Here is a 16742-nt window from a genome sequence, read left to right as displayed (position 1 = left end):
GCTGTCTCGACCGCGGCGGGCACGGACACGCCGCCCAGCACCATGACTGTCTGGTGGCTCCTGGAGACACGGAAGCCCCGCGCCCCCCATGGAGACGGGCCTGGGCACAGACCGCACAGCGGGCCCTGCCGCCTCGCACCCAGTGTCACGGCCACGCACGGTTGCGTACCGTGACACTGTGCCGTTGTCCGGGCCACAGCGTGGGTGTGAAACTTACTGGAATTGTTGGTTGCTGATAAAACTATCCAAAAAACTTTTTTGTTATAAAAAAATAAACAAATACTTTTAGTTTTTAAAGTGATTGTAACAGGAACCTAGCTGTGACATCTGAGGGACACTGCGTGGCCTGGGGGCACTCACCCCAGGGCCATGGCCCAAGGGCGGTGGCTGGCGGGAGGCTGGGTCCCTGCAGAACCCCTCAAATGCCCACAAGAAAGACCGCTGGGTGGCCGGTCACAAAGGGCGCTGTCTTTAAAAGCCAGACGTGAAACCTCCCTGGCCTCTTAGGCTGCAATCAGCCAAGGCCAGGCAGCCACCCTCCGACTCCGCGAGCATGGAGGACGCATGGAGGAGGGGTGGAGGAGGGATGCAGGAGAGGTGGAGGAGGGGTAGAGGAGGGGTGGACAAGGCATGGAGGAGGCATGGAGGAGGCGTGGAGGAGGCGTGGAGGAGGGGTGGAGGAGGGGTGGAGGAGGGATGGAGGGATGAAGGAGGGTAGGAGGAGGGGTGGAGAGATGGAGGAGGGGTGGAGGAGGGATGGAGGCGGCATGGAGGAGGGATGCAGAAGGGGTGGACGGGGTCGGCACGGGAGTCGCATGGAGTCAGCGCAGAACGCAGCCCCCAGGTGAGGCTGCCCCACCTAGGAAGGCCGCATGGAGCCCTGGAAGCAACGGCACACCGAAGCCCCAAATTTTCTATCCTCCCACCTGAGGGGGCCGAGCGGGGGCATGGGGCAGCTTTAAACACGTAAACGGACATTAACGACAATTACATTTGAAAGGAGTTTCTCGTTCTGAAACGCGAACGTGAGACTCGGACATTCTCGGCGATCATGCCTTTACCTTCTCTCCAGGTCTGGGCGACAGCTGCAACTTCTCATAGTCCTTCTTGGTCTCCAAAATCTTTTTGACAAGCCCCCCTGTTGGAAAGCAGTGGTTCTGTGTTAAAGTCGTCCTCTGGCCCGGGGAGCCGGGGGTGAGGGTGGCACATGCTAAAGTCTTACTCTTCTTCCTTCTATGCTAAAAGTGGCCTTGACGGTCTGCCTGGCAGAAGACGGCCTACGTGGACGGACCACAGCTGGTGTGGAAATCACGCGATTTCGAAGTGTTTCAAAGAAATCAGCTCATTGAAAGGTTAAAAAAAAACTTGAGAAATAAAACAGATTTTTTTGTTTCCAAATATTAAGAAATGTAGATTAACATCCGAAAAGGTGACCACCCATCACAAACAGACGTGACCACTGTGAACTGCCACTAAGTACCACCCATCACAGACGTGACCACTGTGAACTGCCACTAAGTACCGAGACTTCTTTTACACTGGGACAAGAGTCTTCAGCTTCTTAAAAAAGAAAAGAATAACCCACAAGGTAAACGCCATATGGAAAACCATTTCCTTTACAATACTGTTTACACGAATGCACCAGGAACCGGGCTGAAGGCACTGGGCCCCCCCACGGCCGTGAGCAGGGTGGGGCCGCCTCTGCTGCTCCGGGCGATGCCAGCATACGTACGGGGAGGCGGCAGTAAGGGCAAAGGGTTACATACTGTCTAGAGCAGGGGACCTCAAGCCCCAGGCTGTGGACCGGTACCGTGTGTGGCCTGTTAGGAACCGAGCCACACAACAGGAGGTGAGCGGCGGGCGAGCGAGCGAAGCTCCATCTGGGTCTGCAGCCGCTCCCAGCGCCGGCATCACCGCCTCAGCTCCGCCTCAGATCCTCAGGCGTCAGATTCTCATAGGAACCCCAGTCCCTGGTGCCACAAAGGTTGGGGGCCGCTGCTCTAAGGGACAACTGACAGACCAGCTTCTTCAACAAATGAATGACAAGCGAGGGGAGGGGGCCCCACGGGGCAAGAGAGACTTAGACTCAGATCAATCAGCTGCAGTGCAGGCGCCTTACCAGGATTCCCCTCGAACTAGAAAAATATACGAAGCTGGAAAAAACGGTATGTGGTGACATTAAGGCATTTTTAACGCGTACAGCAGTGGGGTCGGCCGTTTCTTAGAGCCCTCACTGTCTGGAGCGGCGTGCAGCATGCGCGCTGAAGAAGTGCTCTTGGGGGGGGCGGGGGGACTGGGGTGCAGTAGCAGCGGCTCAGACGAAACAGGACGAGTGACCACTGCCGGAGCCGCGTGACGGGAACGGAGGGCTCCGCAGACTACTGTTTCCAAAGACGTTTGAACTAAGACTAGACAGTGCGTTTAAGAAGAAAACAGAAAACCTCCCGGAACTGCCCGTCTGGGAACGGCCTCCGAGGTCACGCATTCCGAATCTAACCACGGGAACGAGCAGATCCCTAGGAGACGGCTCCCAGCTGAGGTCCCCGGTCCCCTAAGGACGGGAGCAGCGGCATCGTCTCCCAGAATGAGAACCCCCGCCTGGGAGAGCTCGCGCCCAGGGGTCCCATGTACACTGCTGACCGCGGACCCTGGCGGGGCACGGACTCGCGGCACCGGACGCGCCTCACGCCCCAACTCACCGTGCTTCTGGTCGTCTTCCAGCTCCGCTGCCTGGACCTGGGCAGGAGAGGGAGGAGGGAACAGGACGTTCGGGTTTGCTGGACTCTCGTCAGAGAAATGACGAAATCAGAGAGGGCAGAAAACTAACGGACGTCAGAGGAAAACTGCCCCCGTGAACCCGAGCGCCGGACTCTAAATGCAGTAACAGAACCGCCCAGCCCGGTCCACTGACCACTTCAAGTCCGGCCACCTCAGACGGCGGCGGAGCGGCCTCCACCACGAACTGGCCGTCATCGTCACTGTCAGAATTCTGGGAGTCCGCGATCACGTGGGAGATGGCTTCCCCACGGCCCGCCCTAGATGAAGAGAAACTGGATGACGCTGGACGGCCACGTCGGCCTCGCTTTTCAGCAGCCCCAGGCACGTGGACTGGGCGTGAGGGCACAGCAGGGTTCCCCACTGACCGTCTCTGCACCACTGAGAATGCCAGCGTAGGCTGAGCGGAGCCCCCCGGCCCTGGGAGCCCCCTCCCCTCCGCCAGCACCCCCCACTCCGCACCCCCCATGCTGCCCAGTCCGCGCCCTGCACCCTCTGCCTACCAGCTGCCCTCAGGGTGACACCCCAATCCCCTGGCCTGCCCTGGTGGGGCCTCCAGGAACCAGGCCTCTGCCTGCAGCCCCTCCCGGAGGGACCTGTTCCCCCAAAGCGAAAACCCCAGGGTCGGGTGGCACCAGGCCTCAGCTCCTTGGTGTCACTCACGAACACTGCAGCTTCTACGAGGACCCTCATTCGGCACCCCCACTGACACCCCTCTCCACCAGGCCCTGCACCCCCACTGACACCCCCTCTCCACCAGGCCCTACACCCCCACTGACACCCCCTCTCCACCAGGCCCTGCCATGGATATCTGGGCCGCCCCCCTGGACCTGGTCTTCGCAGGTGGCCAGCTCCATCTGAGGCCTTGCTCCCACCTCCAGCGACAACCCAGCACCGGAACTGCCCCCTGCATCACCCCGCTGCAGACCACAGCCAGCTTCCCTCCTGCCGCTCCCGTGTCTGGATCACAGGCCCCCAGACCCGGACACTGCGGCGCCGTCAGCCCCCACTCGCCTGCCGCAGCTGTGCCCCCAGCACACTATCACACACAGGTACACACATGTGCACACATACACCCATGTGCGTACAGGCACACACATGCACGCGCGCACCCCGGGCCCCCCGCCCTCGTGCCAGTGCAGTGCACCAGGCCAGCTGGGAACCCGCACTGACGGGGGTGGGGGGCTCCCCAACGGCCCCCAGCTCCGCCCCGTGCCCTCAGACCCGCGCCCCCCAGGACCAGCCCTGGCCACTCTCGTGCTCTGCGCACCCCACCACGGCCCACACCCTGCTCCCCACCCCCGACACGGCCCCCTGGGCCCTCCCTGGTCGGCAGACCCACTCGCCACACCCCCTCTGCAAACGTCCCCACGTCCCTGCGTCCCCAGGAGGACGCACCTCCCTGCGGTCTCGGTAGCTCCTTCCCTCCCACTGGCCTCCGAGGGCCAGGCCCAGAGGGGCGGTCGCTGTTTCCTTGTTGCTTATTAGAGCTTCCAGATCGTTCCGCTGAAAATCTGCCGATCTAAACTCAGGTCAGACCCGCTCACCCCCAAGCCTCGCGTCGCCCCTGACCCCACCACTCCCGCCAACAACGCCATCTGAACCCATGACTTCCTGTCCTGAGAATGATCCTGCCCAGGCCTCAGGCACCAGCCACACTCCCTGGCCTCTCCTGCCGTGACCCTGAGTCCGCCACCCGGCCACACTCCCAGGTCTCATCTTATCACTGCCACAGACAGCAAGACCCCAACTATAAACCCCAGCACCCACTCTCTGACCACCAGCACCCCTCCTTCCAACTCAGTGCCCACTGGGGCTTCGCCACGCAGCGGCCATGGGGACAAAGCCCACAGCAACACTGACTCTACGGGCTCCTGGGTGCAGCCCAGCCCCCCGGCCCTGTCCCTCTAGGCCAGCTTCGCACACGTGGCCGCTGGACCAGGCTCATCTCTGTGTGTGTTGGGGGGGGGCGCTGTCTGTCCACTGTAGGGTGTTCAACCCAATTTGATGCCAAGAACCTTCCCTCCACCCTCTCCCCAGCCATGACATGACAAAATGTGTCCAGACATGGCCTCGATGTCCCCAACATCCCCTGGGGTGGGAGTGGCCCCAGAAGAGACTTCTGCGGCAGTTGCCCCGGCCCCTGCCCGCCCCCCGCCCCGACCCGCTCCTCCTCCCCAGACTCCTCCGGCTCACGAGAAAACCAGAGCGCCAGAGCACTCAGCACCCTGAACCTCACCCCCGCCAACTCTCCACGGCCTTCTCTGGAGCCAGGGCCCCCCACATCCCCTTGCTCACCCTGGACTCTGCTCCAACAAGCTCTCAACCCTGCATCTCCAATGTCACCGATGTCCCCCTATCCACTGGACCACCCCGTCACTGTGATGTGCTCCTTGTCACATCTTCGGAACAGAAATGGCCCAACACTGCCTCCCGTCCCCCTCCCCACTGCCGTCCCTTCGCAGCAAAACTTGAGTGACGCGTCTCCAGTCTCGACCTCTCGTTCTCCTGAAACCCGCTCCGAGCCGGCCCGCTGATTTCCAGTGCTCTGAGGACCCCGCTGTATCCACAGGTCGGTCCGTAAACTTACGAACGCCCTGTCTGCGGCTCGTCTTCACACTTTATGACTTACTGACCACCTTTTAATTTTTGTGCAATTAAGCCTCTAAATCTTTTTTCTTATTTTCTCCCTCATTTTCTATGCTCAGAAAATCCCCTCTGTAGAGACCAGGGAAAGACATCCCGTTTCCCCACACACTTGTAAGATTTCACTGATGGGCATGAACACCTGTTTTCCGCTCACCTGAGACGTGAGGCAGGTGCATGGTTTGAGAAGAGGGCCCAGCTGCGCACCCTCTACCCCACCCCCGCCCGCCCCGCACGTGCCTGGTTCCCATGCACCCCGTGGCCGTGCCCCAGGCCCGCTCAGAGAGCACGCACCTGGGTGACGAACCCACCGGCCGCGGCGGCCTCACCTGTCTGCCGCCAACACCTCCACGCTGTCCTGCCGCTTCACCCGCGGGGGCGCGGGCCTCGCGCTCCCAGGCCGAGGCACCCTGCTGGACCAGACAGGGGAGAATCAAAGGGGAGTAAAGCGCCGACACGCTCGGGGTGGACGAGAACACCCGGGTCCGAGCCCACACCGCTGCCCAGACCACGGTCGGCACACGGTCTGCGCGTGCTACCAGCACTCCTAACCCGAGAAGCATCCCGGTGCCCGATGGATCCCGTATCTTCATTAGTTTTAAGGTATGTAAAGCATTAACTACCGGTAATTGAAACATCCCGTGATTTAGTCGTGATCGTGAACTCCCCTAAAGCTGTAAGACGCCCTGAGTGTGGGTGGTTAGACCCCAGGTGCAGGGACACGAAATGCTCAGCCTTAGCTTCCTCGGTGCGACGACGTCCTCGAACCTGAGCTCGAGCGCCCAGTGAGCTGCGGAGGGCATAGAGCACGCACCTGATGCTGGGCGGGGGCTGGCGGGGGGCTGCGGGGCTTTCAGACGCCTCGACCCGATCCTGGCCGACCGGCCCCACTTCTCCTTCTGGACGGATGTCAGCCCGACCAGCAGTGTGCCAGGGGAGAGACACAAAGCACACACGGCTGAGAAAACGGCACCGAATCACCGCGAACATCAACGAGCTCACTCCACCGATCATTCTGACGAAGACAGAGCACACATCTGACATCTAAATCTGGTGGAGACGGGGAGACGGGCGGCCCTGAACCCTGGAAGCACGGACTGGTCCAACTGCTCAAGCGATGATCCAAGAGGCAGGTCGACCGAGGCAGCGATTTAACTCAAAGGCGGCACGGCCGAAAGAACGAACGGCAGGTGCAAACACCGGCACGGCTCAGGCGTCGGCCGCCGCCGCTGCGGAAGGCTGGCAGTGGCCGGACCGGCGCCTCTCAGCTGCTTCTTCCTATTTTTCTGCATTTTAAAAATTTCCTGCTTTGGGTATGTACCATTTTATATTTATAACCTAAACAAAGTTTTCTTCTGATAAAAAGATTTCATCGGTAAATCCAAACTTAAGGTAACTAAACCTATTCCACTGTTTAAAGTAAAAGGGTTTTATACTTCAGAAATTAACGCAAGTAAATCAGAATTTGAATATTGAAAATATACTTTGTACCCTGGAAAAAAATACTAAAATGTAGGCTTCTGAAACATAAAACATGTAAATTAAATCTTAAATTGGTATAGTTGAGATGTTTCCTTAAATTATTTTTGCTATCGGTTTGTAAAACATAAATCTAAGAGGCGTTCACACCCACACACACATACACAAGTTGCAGCAAACACACATTTAAGGCCACTCTTTACCTGCATCACTTGGAGAGTCACCTAAAAAAAAAAAAAGAAAAAAAAGCAGGTCAGAAATGCACTTTCGTGTCAGTAAATGAGACCTCGGTGCCGAGATCAGAGACAGGCACGTGACGACCGAGGCCGGGGTGCACAGGGGCGGCTGTGGCCGTCTCTCCATCCCCCGCTTCTCGTTTCCCGCGGCCACGGCTTTGTTTCCGGAGAGAGCGGAGAACATGACGCATGAAACGCTGTCACATAGAAGCCGGAAACAGCAACGTGAAGAGAGCTGATCGCGGAGACGAATCACAGACTGGACAGAGGCCGACGAAGCCGGAGACTGACTCCGGACGTGCGGGCGCAGCACGGGACCCGGCTCCGGGTGAGGCGCGCAGCAGCCCGCCCCGCACGACGCATCGGCAGCGGCTCCGCCATCGGCTCCTGAATTAGAAGCAACTTTCTCAAGCTGCCCAGACCGACCGTCACCCTTTCCACCCAGGATCCTTTCTCTTCAAGTGCTGCTCCTGGGGACCTGAGCGGAAGCACCGTGCGGGCGGGGGGCCCATCTCTTCCCATTTCACGCGTACGGTGCACGAACGCATCCGCACAAGAGCCAAAGCTGCTCGTGCCCGCCAGCATCGAGCCCGGCTTGTTCCGAGGACCCACAGGCAGACGCGGGGTCTGTCCGCAGGACAACTTCAGGACTGTCCGCTGACTACGGAGCACCAGGGAGCCACGGAACGGTGCCAAAGGGGGCGGCTCTAGGGGTGAGGGGGCAAGCTACGGGTCAACGGGGATCTATCTGTACGGAACACAGGAGTCTCCCAGAGGTCACACCCCACGGAGCGGCGCAGCAGAGGGCAGGCCTGGCTCCTGCTGGCACCCGCAGAACTCGAGGAGGCGGGGTTAGGAGGGGCCGGGAGACAGTGGTTCCAAGGGCGCTGTGACACAGCCACACAGGCCAGAGGGGCCGAGGCGTGAGGACGTGCACACCGCAGTTCCAGAGTCCCCAGCAGGGGGCCAAGGCAGGTGGGGGGCTTCGGCTCGACCCTGGGACAGGCTGCAGAGGACCAAGAGCAGGTGCCCACGGAGAGCGTGGCTGCTGTGGGACCGGAGCCCAGGACTCCAGACCCCCGGGCCCCTCGGAACTGAGGCCACAGGTGCTGGGAACAGGCCTGGGTTCACGACAAGCTCGGAAAGGTTGCTGAGAGGTGAGGGAGCCCCAGGTGGCCCCGAGTGGGCACAGCAGCCCTCGGCCTGCCCAGAGCCGACCCGACCTCTCAGCACCCCGCTGGACCGATGCCTGGCTACCCCGGACCCCTCAGCACCCCAGCCCAGGGCCAGGCTGCGTGGCAGGCCCTCCTCCCCCTGCCCCTAAGCCACTCTCGAGTCTCGGTGACTGCACCCAGGGCACGGCCCTCCATCATCTAAGCAAACGCCAGCATTACCCCGCATTACCTCTGCTTCCCACGTCCCTGCTAAGCTCCAGCCGCCCGCCCTGGATGGGCACTGCCTCCAGACTCCGCTCGCTCCGGCTGACCTCCGGCTCAGCCTCCCAAACACCATACCATGGTCAGTGGGCATGTAACTAAGCCTCCCATGAAACTGCCACGGCCCCTGCTGCTAAACCCCTCACCTGAGCCCCCGGCAGACACTGGCCCGACTCCCCTGTCCCCCACTGGCTCCCTGCATCCCTGGAAGCCGGGCCAGGACACTCCAGCCCAGCACAGTCTCTCCACCCCAGACTGCCTCTCCCCTGTGGCAGGGCCACTAGACACTGACACACAGTAGGCCTTCATCAAATGTCCCACTTGGGCAGAGAGACACCAGGCTGACCACGGCCCTGTCACCCAGCCGCCCGCAGGGCCTGGTTCTCAGGATACACTGCGCCCCGCAGGGGGCACTGCAGCCCTCCAAGCTTTTAAAACAAACGCCAAACGTGTATTTGAGCACAACTGTCTCAAAAATGCTCAGAAAAACACCGAAAGCAGAGACGAACCAGGAACAACTAGACACTAAAAGGACACCATGGGCAGAAAACCATGGCAGTGGCTGCGTTTCGCGTTGTCTGAAAGTCTCCTTGAACGCGAAGTCCACCTGGAGGTGTGCGGCCGGCCTGCGGGACCCCAGCGGTGACTCTGAGCTTTGCTCCCAGACCCTCCCTGCGCCTGCCGGGGCCCTGCCACCTCGCCTCCCGCAGAGAGGACTCCGGGGACACAGGAGAGTCTGGTGCCATCGGGCGATGGCTGCAACGTCCCACTCCAGTCTGCGTCGAGAGCGACGTGGGTCACTGGCCACACCCAGTCGTGACGGATGAGGAAAAGGGACCAGGCCTCTGAGGGCCGCAGAGCCAAGGGGACCTGTGGCTCCGAGAAGGGAGGTGCCCACAGATGGCTGACGTCTGGCGCTCGCTGTCCCTCGCCCGGAGGGGAGCGGAAGGGCCGCCCTTACCTTTCTGCTGGACGACGGCCTCTGGCTCAGAGCGGCCGCTCCACAGGCCAGCTGAACGATCTGAGTTAGTGTGAGCTTCTTTTGTTCCTGACACAAAACGGTGTAAAGCGGGTCGTCAAGGCGACACTGCAGGCTGGCCGCCAGCGGCCCTGCTGGCAGAGCACCTGCCTCACCTGCGCGTCCAACCCGGGAAGCTGCCGGCTCACAGCACGCTGCCCGAAGGCAGCTTTCGAGAACACGCGCCGAGGACAGGCCTCTGGGTGTGGCTCTGGGGTCAGGACAGAGGGAAGGGGCACTGGCGGAGAGCAAGCCCCAGCCCCTCACCCCGCCAGAGCCAAGCAGACTGCCCCCACCCCACCCGCCTCCTCCGTCTCTGGAACCGCCCAGCACTGCTGGCCTCCACTCGCCTCCCCACGTAGTCAGGCTGGGAGCCGAGAAGGCGCAAATATGCAGGGTCTCAGGAAGGCAGGCGAGAAGGAAAAATGTCTTTGGCAGAGCGCACAGGGCGAGATGTACTGAAAGCCCCCAAATGCTTATCTACTGGTTCCCGACTCGTGTGCCAGTGTTTCCAAACGCAGTGGAAAAAATCAAATACCCGAGAGATACTTTCCCTATTAAAATCAACAGGGGCCAGGGAGGTGCCAGGGGAACAGGTTTTGCATTGTGGCAGGACTCGGGGCTGGAAGGTGACCTGTCCCTACAGGACACCTCCGCTGTCTAAACAGAAACCGGAAGACAAGAATAAAACCAGAAAAACGTCCCCTTTCCTGAAATACAGCTTATAATTTCTTAAAAGTATTCACAGAAGTAACTTATGAGAATCCACCTGCCATTAACTATCAGAGAGCTGCTTTATTTTACATACCATGTAGATGACATGTAATTTCCTATGAAAATTTTTTCAGTCTATGAAAGTGATACAGACAGTCTGATTCAGCTAGTTACTTATCATATTGTACAGAAGGCAAACAATCAACACAAAATGTTAAATTCTAAAACAAACCTAAAAACGAGTATTGGGTTAGCAGCTGCAGATTATCACTTTTAGAAGAAAACACCCCAATAACTTTAGGCTCTATTTTGTTTGAAAGCGTCAAACATTTTCTATCTCCCGCAAAACCCACTAGCACAGCAAGGGCGTCACAAATGTGTCCTCGTTCTCCTGTGGTTCAAGGACATCCTGCACGATTTTTTCAGTTCTGGTGGCATTTTTGAGTGAGCTTCACCAAATCCCAAGTCCGCACAGACAGAAAGAACCTGAAAACAGACTACATATCCACTAACGACACTAGAATCAACTCTTACTCAGAGAGGGCAGGTTAGCTAGTTTGCCAAGTAATAGCTTAAAAAATAATACACTCACGAAGATTTAAATTACTATGAACTGGCAAAAGAGGTCAGCACGCCAGCGCCATGTGCGGCCCGAACTAGAGGTGGGCCACCGAACCGGGCAGCCGTGCAGGACCTTGGGCCAGCACCTCCTCCGTCGTGCAGCTCCGAGCACTGTGCCCCAGGCCGGCCCCCAAGGTCACTGCGTCGAGCCGGAGCGCTGTGCCCGGCGAAGGCCGGTCCAGTCAGTGGCGCTCCCTGACCTCACTGACCAGGCGTACAGCCCACGACAGCCTCGTGCGGCCACCGCCCACCAGTGTTCCGTGCCCGGTTCAGCGGCACAGAGCTGCTGACCGTCAGTCTGAACGCGGTCCCATAATCAGTGTTTAAAATGAGGGGCCTGTCTGGCCCAGTGACCACTCTTGGCAACATGCTGGGGGGCACAGAGATGCTAAGTGCACCCCGACGGGATCCAAGGGGCAAGCGCAGGGGTGGGGGGAGCAAACGCTCTCCCAGCTGTCATCAGACCTTCAGATCTAACGGAAATGGCAGAGGGTGGCGGGTGGCGGGTGTTGTAAGTTAAATGACAGCAAAAGGAAACAATCAGACAAATCTCGAGGGGGGGACGCTGGGGACGCTCTATGAGACGAACGACCTCACTGCTCAGACTCAGGGTGCTGGAGCGAAGGGGCGGGGCGGGCGGGGGGGAGGCGGAGGGTTCTCCCAAATCTGAAGACGTTAAAGAGACAAAGATAATAATAAAAATACAGTGCATTTATCTCCACTGGGGCCCGGTTTTAAAATGAAATAACAGATCTTTTGAGACAAGTAGAACACAGCCTGGCTTTTAGATGTTATCAGAGAACGAGAATCCTGCCAGGAGCAATGGCAACTTTGTGGCTATGCAGGAGCCTGTCTTATCGTTTCTGAGATGCGCGCTGAAGTATTTAGAGGCAAAGTGTTACGATGTTTTGAATGTACTTTGAAATAGTGCATAAAACATGCAGCTGTAGAGGAAGCAAACATGGACCTTCGTGAAATGTACACGGGTGTTAATCATTCCATTCTTTGTACTTTCCCGTATTTTTCATAATAAAAAAGCTTGAACAATAAAACAAAATGAAATGAGGGAACCCAAGCAAAATAAAGATACGAACGGCTTAATGTCTTGGGAAAACCCGGCCTGTCACACCTCTGCAAGCACAGCAAGGGCGACCAGGTGGCCTGCACGACAACATCAAGCAGAGGAAGGGGCAGTTCGTGTTTTAAAGAAGAAACGAATAAATTCCTCGTGGAATTCTCATTCCGCCCATGAATGCTCCTGTGAGGGCGGCCGGCACCGCGTGGGCCCGGTTCTTCGAGGTGCCGAGAGTGAGCGGGAACTGAGGGGACAGGTGCCGGCCAGACCCGACGGCCCTGGGCCCGGACCTCACGCTCAGCAAGACGTGCGGGAGCCGTGAGTAACAACGGCGGATGAACCCACAGTCCAAACGCCGTGCCTGCCAGTGCGATGACACCCGGGCCTGACAGGACTCGCAGTCCAAACGCCATGCCTGCCAGTGCGATGACACCCGGGCCTGACGTCACACACGCACAGGGTGTGTGCAGTGGCAGGGCTCAAGCGGAGAACGGCCTGCAGGGCAGGGGGCCCCAGGGACGGCGGCATGCAGGGCTCCGCTCACGGCCACCAGGTGGCGCCAGGCTTCGCCCCAATGTCTGCAAAGTGCTCAACTGAGGATCAATCACCTGTCACCGGCTGGTGCTCCTGAACCACGGAGCTCTCACCGTCCCCACACCGGCCATGACAGCTACAAGGGGACGGGGCATGTCTAAGTCACTGCTGAGTTTCCGTAAACGCACCGTTCCGTCTCACCCTGACTGGAGTCCTCAGTAATCCAAAGTGACCCGTGATGGAGCAGGTCACCCGCAGCCGGCCTGAGCCAGGCTGGCCACCCTGTGGTCAGCACCTCGTTTCCTCTCGACCCACGTGCCAATGAGGAAACGCTCAGAGGCCGAGTCAGGCGGGGGCGGGTCAGCGGACGAATGGAACCCCGGCACTGGTCTGGGGTGCGGGCGTCTCCACCCGCTCCCGCGTTCCCGCACCCCTCGTGCGGCACAGCACCCGCCTGGGAGTGTCCCTGCCTGGACCGCCCACGGCTGAGCAAAGTTCCCGCAAAAACGACATCTACGGTCACTGCATGCGGCTGGACAGCAGCATCGGGCCACTGCGAGGTCCCCACCAGTGAGAGGTCACTGAGCTCCAGGCGTCCCTTAATGCTGAGGACCTAGGAAGAGCACACTCAGCTGACCTCCTCGGAGAAACAGCCACGGGTCCCCAGACACCAAACCTGCTGACCCCGACGGAGCAGACGGCAGACACGCCTCCCAGAAACGGCAGCTCTCGGGGAAAAGGCGCGGTGCGCGGACGCGCTGGCCGGTGTTCCGGCTGCAGGTGCAGAACCTCAGAACTCAGGGGCAAGGCCGGTTCTCGCCCCGCGCCCAGGCCTACACACCGCCTGTCGTCTCGACACCGCTACCTGGTCGTTCCACGGGCATTTCAAAGTCGGGGTTCGCGAGAAGTCCCGGTGCTGCCACCCTCCGGCTCCCACTTCCGTAAACGGCACCACACAGGAGCCCAGACCCCGCCCCGAGTGGACCTTACCTTTGCTTCCCTTCCCTTTCGACAAACGCCATCCAGTCCCTCCCCACGGGCATCTGTCGACCCTTCCTTCAGATGCATCCCCCGCAGTCTGCTCTCGCCAGTGACACTCGGGCCCCAACAGTGGCCCAGCCGCCCACGCCCTCCAGTTTTAAAGGAGACGCATCTAGAACCCAAGTCTAATCACGTCTCCGTCCTGCTCAACGCCCTCCGAGGGCTTCTGCCCACACCTGTGCGAAGCACTGGGACACGGCTGGCGGCTCGGGCCTGTGGGTCCGTGAGCCCCTCTGCCCACCACGTGCCCTCTGCCCCGCCGCGCTGCCCCGCTCCACGTCGCTCCCACAGGCAAGCCCGTTTCCAGCTCGGGGCCTCTGCCTCTCCTGGACATCGTACGCCCTCCTTCACCCTGTCGGCTCCCTGCCCAGATGTCCCCTCCTCAGAGACCCTCCCCCAGCCATCGCGCTCGGCCTGTGCAGGCCACCGGGTCCAGTCCGGCTCCCTCTCACAGGCTCCTTCTTAGCTTTACTGTGAGGGGAGCCACGTTCTCTCTCAGGAGAAAGACTGTTCACCGGTCCTAGAGACCCGTCTTCCTGAAGTGAAACTGCACAATGAAAACGTGTATTGAACTTGTAACACTGCGAGGTTACCTAACGAACGATGTCAAATGCACACAGCAGCTCGAAGCAGTCGGTTCTGCTACCACACACTCCCCGAGAACAGGCCAAAGTCGCCGCGTTCTTGTAACGAATGTTTTTGGGTTCTACAGGGGTCTAGAATGGCTTTAAGATTCTAAATACGTCTAAAAACCATGATGCCCTCACGCTCCAGCAACACGAGGCTCATCCCCCGAGAAGAGTCTCACACACATTATGGGCGCTGGACGTCTCCCCAAACACTCCCCACGTAATCGAGCGAGGCAGAATGTTAGGGTGCAGTGCCAGCTTTGCTTTGTGAGGTCATGGTGAGGTCAGTGCCCCAGCCAGCAGGTAACAAAGGGAGTTCACTAACTTGACAGCTCGGTAACATGAAAAAACTTGCAAACTCCTGGTAGGCAAATCTCATAAAGACCGCGTCATGGAGCCCTACAGCACACACTCTCCGGCAAACTCAGATGCGAACACCCTGAGCGTTGGAAAACAAAGCAGACTGGGAGCTCGGAAACCCCAAAGAACAAAAGAAGAGCTACGGGCTAAGGGTCAGCAAGACGCAGCCATTCATAAAGCTGCTACGCTCCGATCACGATCACTGAATACTGATTACACTGAAGGCACCGTTTCCAAGAAACGCAAAACAAAACAGAGCAGCAAGTAAAGCTGGACCAGCGACACACCCAGGCCCAGACACACAGCTCTGGGGTGGGGACCCCTGCGGTAACTCGACATTGAGAGTGCCCGCACTCCCGAGAAGGACAGGAGAAGCTCAAGATAAATCCAATTAAAAGCAGGTAAGTGAGGTAGTTTTGTTTGTGGGAGGTGGGATTCTCCGACTCCTTAAGTGGTTTTAAAGTAAACGTGGAAGAGTAAGCAAGTAAAGTGGCCGAAGACTTTAAAAAAAAAAAAGATTAGTAGGAAAACAGAAAAGAGTACAGGTAAAAAAACCAAATGAACAAAAAAACTCGGACACCAACCAGACCACAAAAGGCGTGTGTGGGGGCATCACAGAGCCGGGGGGCAGGGAACAATTACCAGTGAGCGACCCGGAACGGCGGGCGAGTTATTCTGAAAAAAATAAAATAAAATCCAGAGCCTTGTCTTACATCACGAATTAAAATAAGAGACACTGAAAAGATATATGTAAAAACGTCTGACAAGACACAAATCTTCGTCTCTCGAATCTCTGGACAAACTACAAAAAAAAAGAGACTGGCGCCTTCTAGTGCATAAAAATTAAACACGCAGGCAAGTCAGAAATCAAACGTAATCAGTAGAAATGAACTGGAAAAACATAAAAAACACTTTTGAGAAAATTGGCCGTCATCCTTCCGGCCCAGGGAAGCCACGCAGGTGACCCAGACCCCGGACAGAGCGACAGGGAGGCAGGGCCACGGCCCGCGGGTCGGGAGGCAGTGGAAATGACTCACACACAGAGAGCACACGGCCCCACCAGGAACTGAAGGGGACAGTTTTTCATCGGTGGAAGTCAGCAACCCTTTACACCCTGGAGGGCGCGGTGGAGGGCCCCCGGCCGAGGGAGCTGCCGCGAAACCGAGCTGGTGCTCCCCGCCGGAAGTCACCCCACCCCACCCCAGAGCTCCCGGCCCAGAGATGCTCGTCACGCGGCACATGCTGCTGGGAGGGCTCTTACCTTCCACGCTATTTTCCCAACGAAAAATTCCCATGTTACATTCTTGCCTTATTTCCTTAACTTTTACGATTTAGGGAAAGGATGATGTTTCAGAAACTGCTCAAAGTAACTTTCTACGCAATTAAAAAGCTCCAACACCGCCGGCCCCCGACAGCACCGCCCGCGCTGACCGGACCGGACTGGACCGCCGGGCTCCCTGCTCACCGCTCTGACCCAGGGAGGCCCAACCCCGGCCGGGCCTGTGCACGGCAGCGTCAGCTGTGAGCTTCTAGTCTAACTCCCAGGGACCGCTTCTGCTACTTTTTACACGCATAAACCCACCTAAGAGCAGGACGCTCTCCCTGTCCACCCCGCATGAGGATTAACTGATGGACTGATCAACATTTCTGGAAAACTGAAATCTGGTCACGTCTTTAGACTGCACCACAGCTCTCCGGCAAAGAGGCGCTGCTGTGGCCCGGGTGACGCGGGCTCCCGCACGTGTGTGCACGTGTGTGTGAGCGCCGCACGTCGCCATCGCTTCCCCGTCGTCTGTCCACGCCCCCCAACGGCAGACCTGCTGTCCGGCCAGCTGTTCCCCACCAGATGCTGCGATGAAGGCAAAGAAACGCGTCCCCCGCTTCCGGCTACTTGAGTGATCGGTGGCCGTGCAGTACCTTCCAACGAGGCTTTGGACCGCCGTTTCGCCGTCTTCGTCGTCACCGCCCTGGAGGCTCTAGTGGGAACCTCGGTCTTAAAGAGAACGAGAAGCAATTAACTGCTGCGTCGCACAGACCCACCTGGAGCAGCTTCGCTGTTCGAGCTCCGCTCAAGGAAGACCAGGAAGGAGGAGCCGCACCCACGCTCGTCAGAGGGGAACTGGTGCCGACAGGTGCATCTGAGCCCCCAAAGGCCACGAGTGAGTTAGAGGGAAGCTG

At 58.6% G+C, this 16742-nt stretch overlaps 1 protein-coding gene across 1 annotated transcript in view; it reads right to left on the bottom strand.

Moving 5' to 3' along the window:
• Nucleotides 1–16742, bottom strand: part of TRAF3IP1 (TRAF3 interacting protein 1) — a 58375-nt gene that overhangs the window by 20536 nt on the left and 21097 nt on the right. The window contains exons 7-13 of the mRNA XM_025045429.1: nucleotides 16482–16557; nucleotides 7104–7124; nucleotides 6236–6320; nucleotides 5751–5834; nucleotides 2912–3035; nucleotides 2700–2736; nucleotides 1062–1138 (exon numbers count right to left, since the gene is read on the bottom strand). Coding sequence (XP_024901197.1) covers nucleotides 1062–1138; nucleotides 2700–2736; nucleotides 2912–3035; nucleotides 5751–5834; nucleotides 6236–6320; nucleotides 7104–7124; nucleotides 16482–16557 — 504 coding nt within the window. The remainder of the gene's footprint in view (nucleotides 1–1061; nucleotides 1139–2699; nucleotides 2737–2911; nucleotides 3036–5750; nucleotides 5835–6235; nucleotides 6321–7103; nucleotides 7125–16481; nucleotides 16558–16742) is intronic.

This window comes from Pteropus alecto, unplaced genomic scaffold (assembly GCF_000325575.1).
Source record: "Pteropus alecto unplaced genomic scaffold, ASM32557v1 scaffold143, whole genome shotgun sequence".
NCBI lineage: Eukaryota > Metazoa > Chordata > Mammalia > Chiroptera > Pteropodidae > Pteropus > Pteropus alecto.
This window is presented reverse-complemented; position numbering and strand designations above follow the sequence as displayed.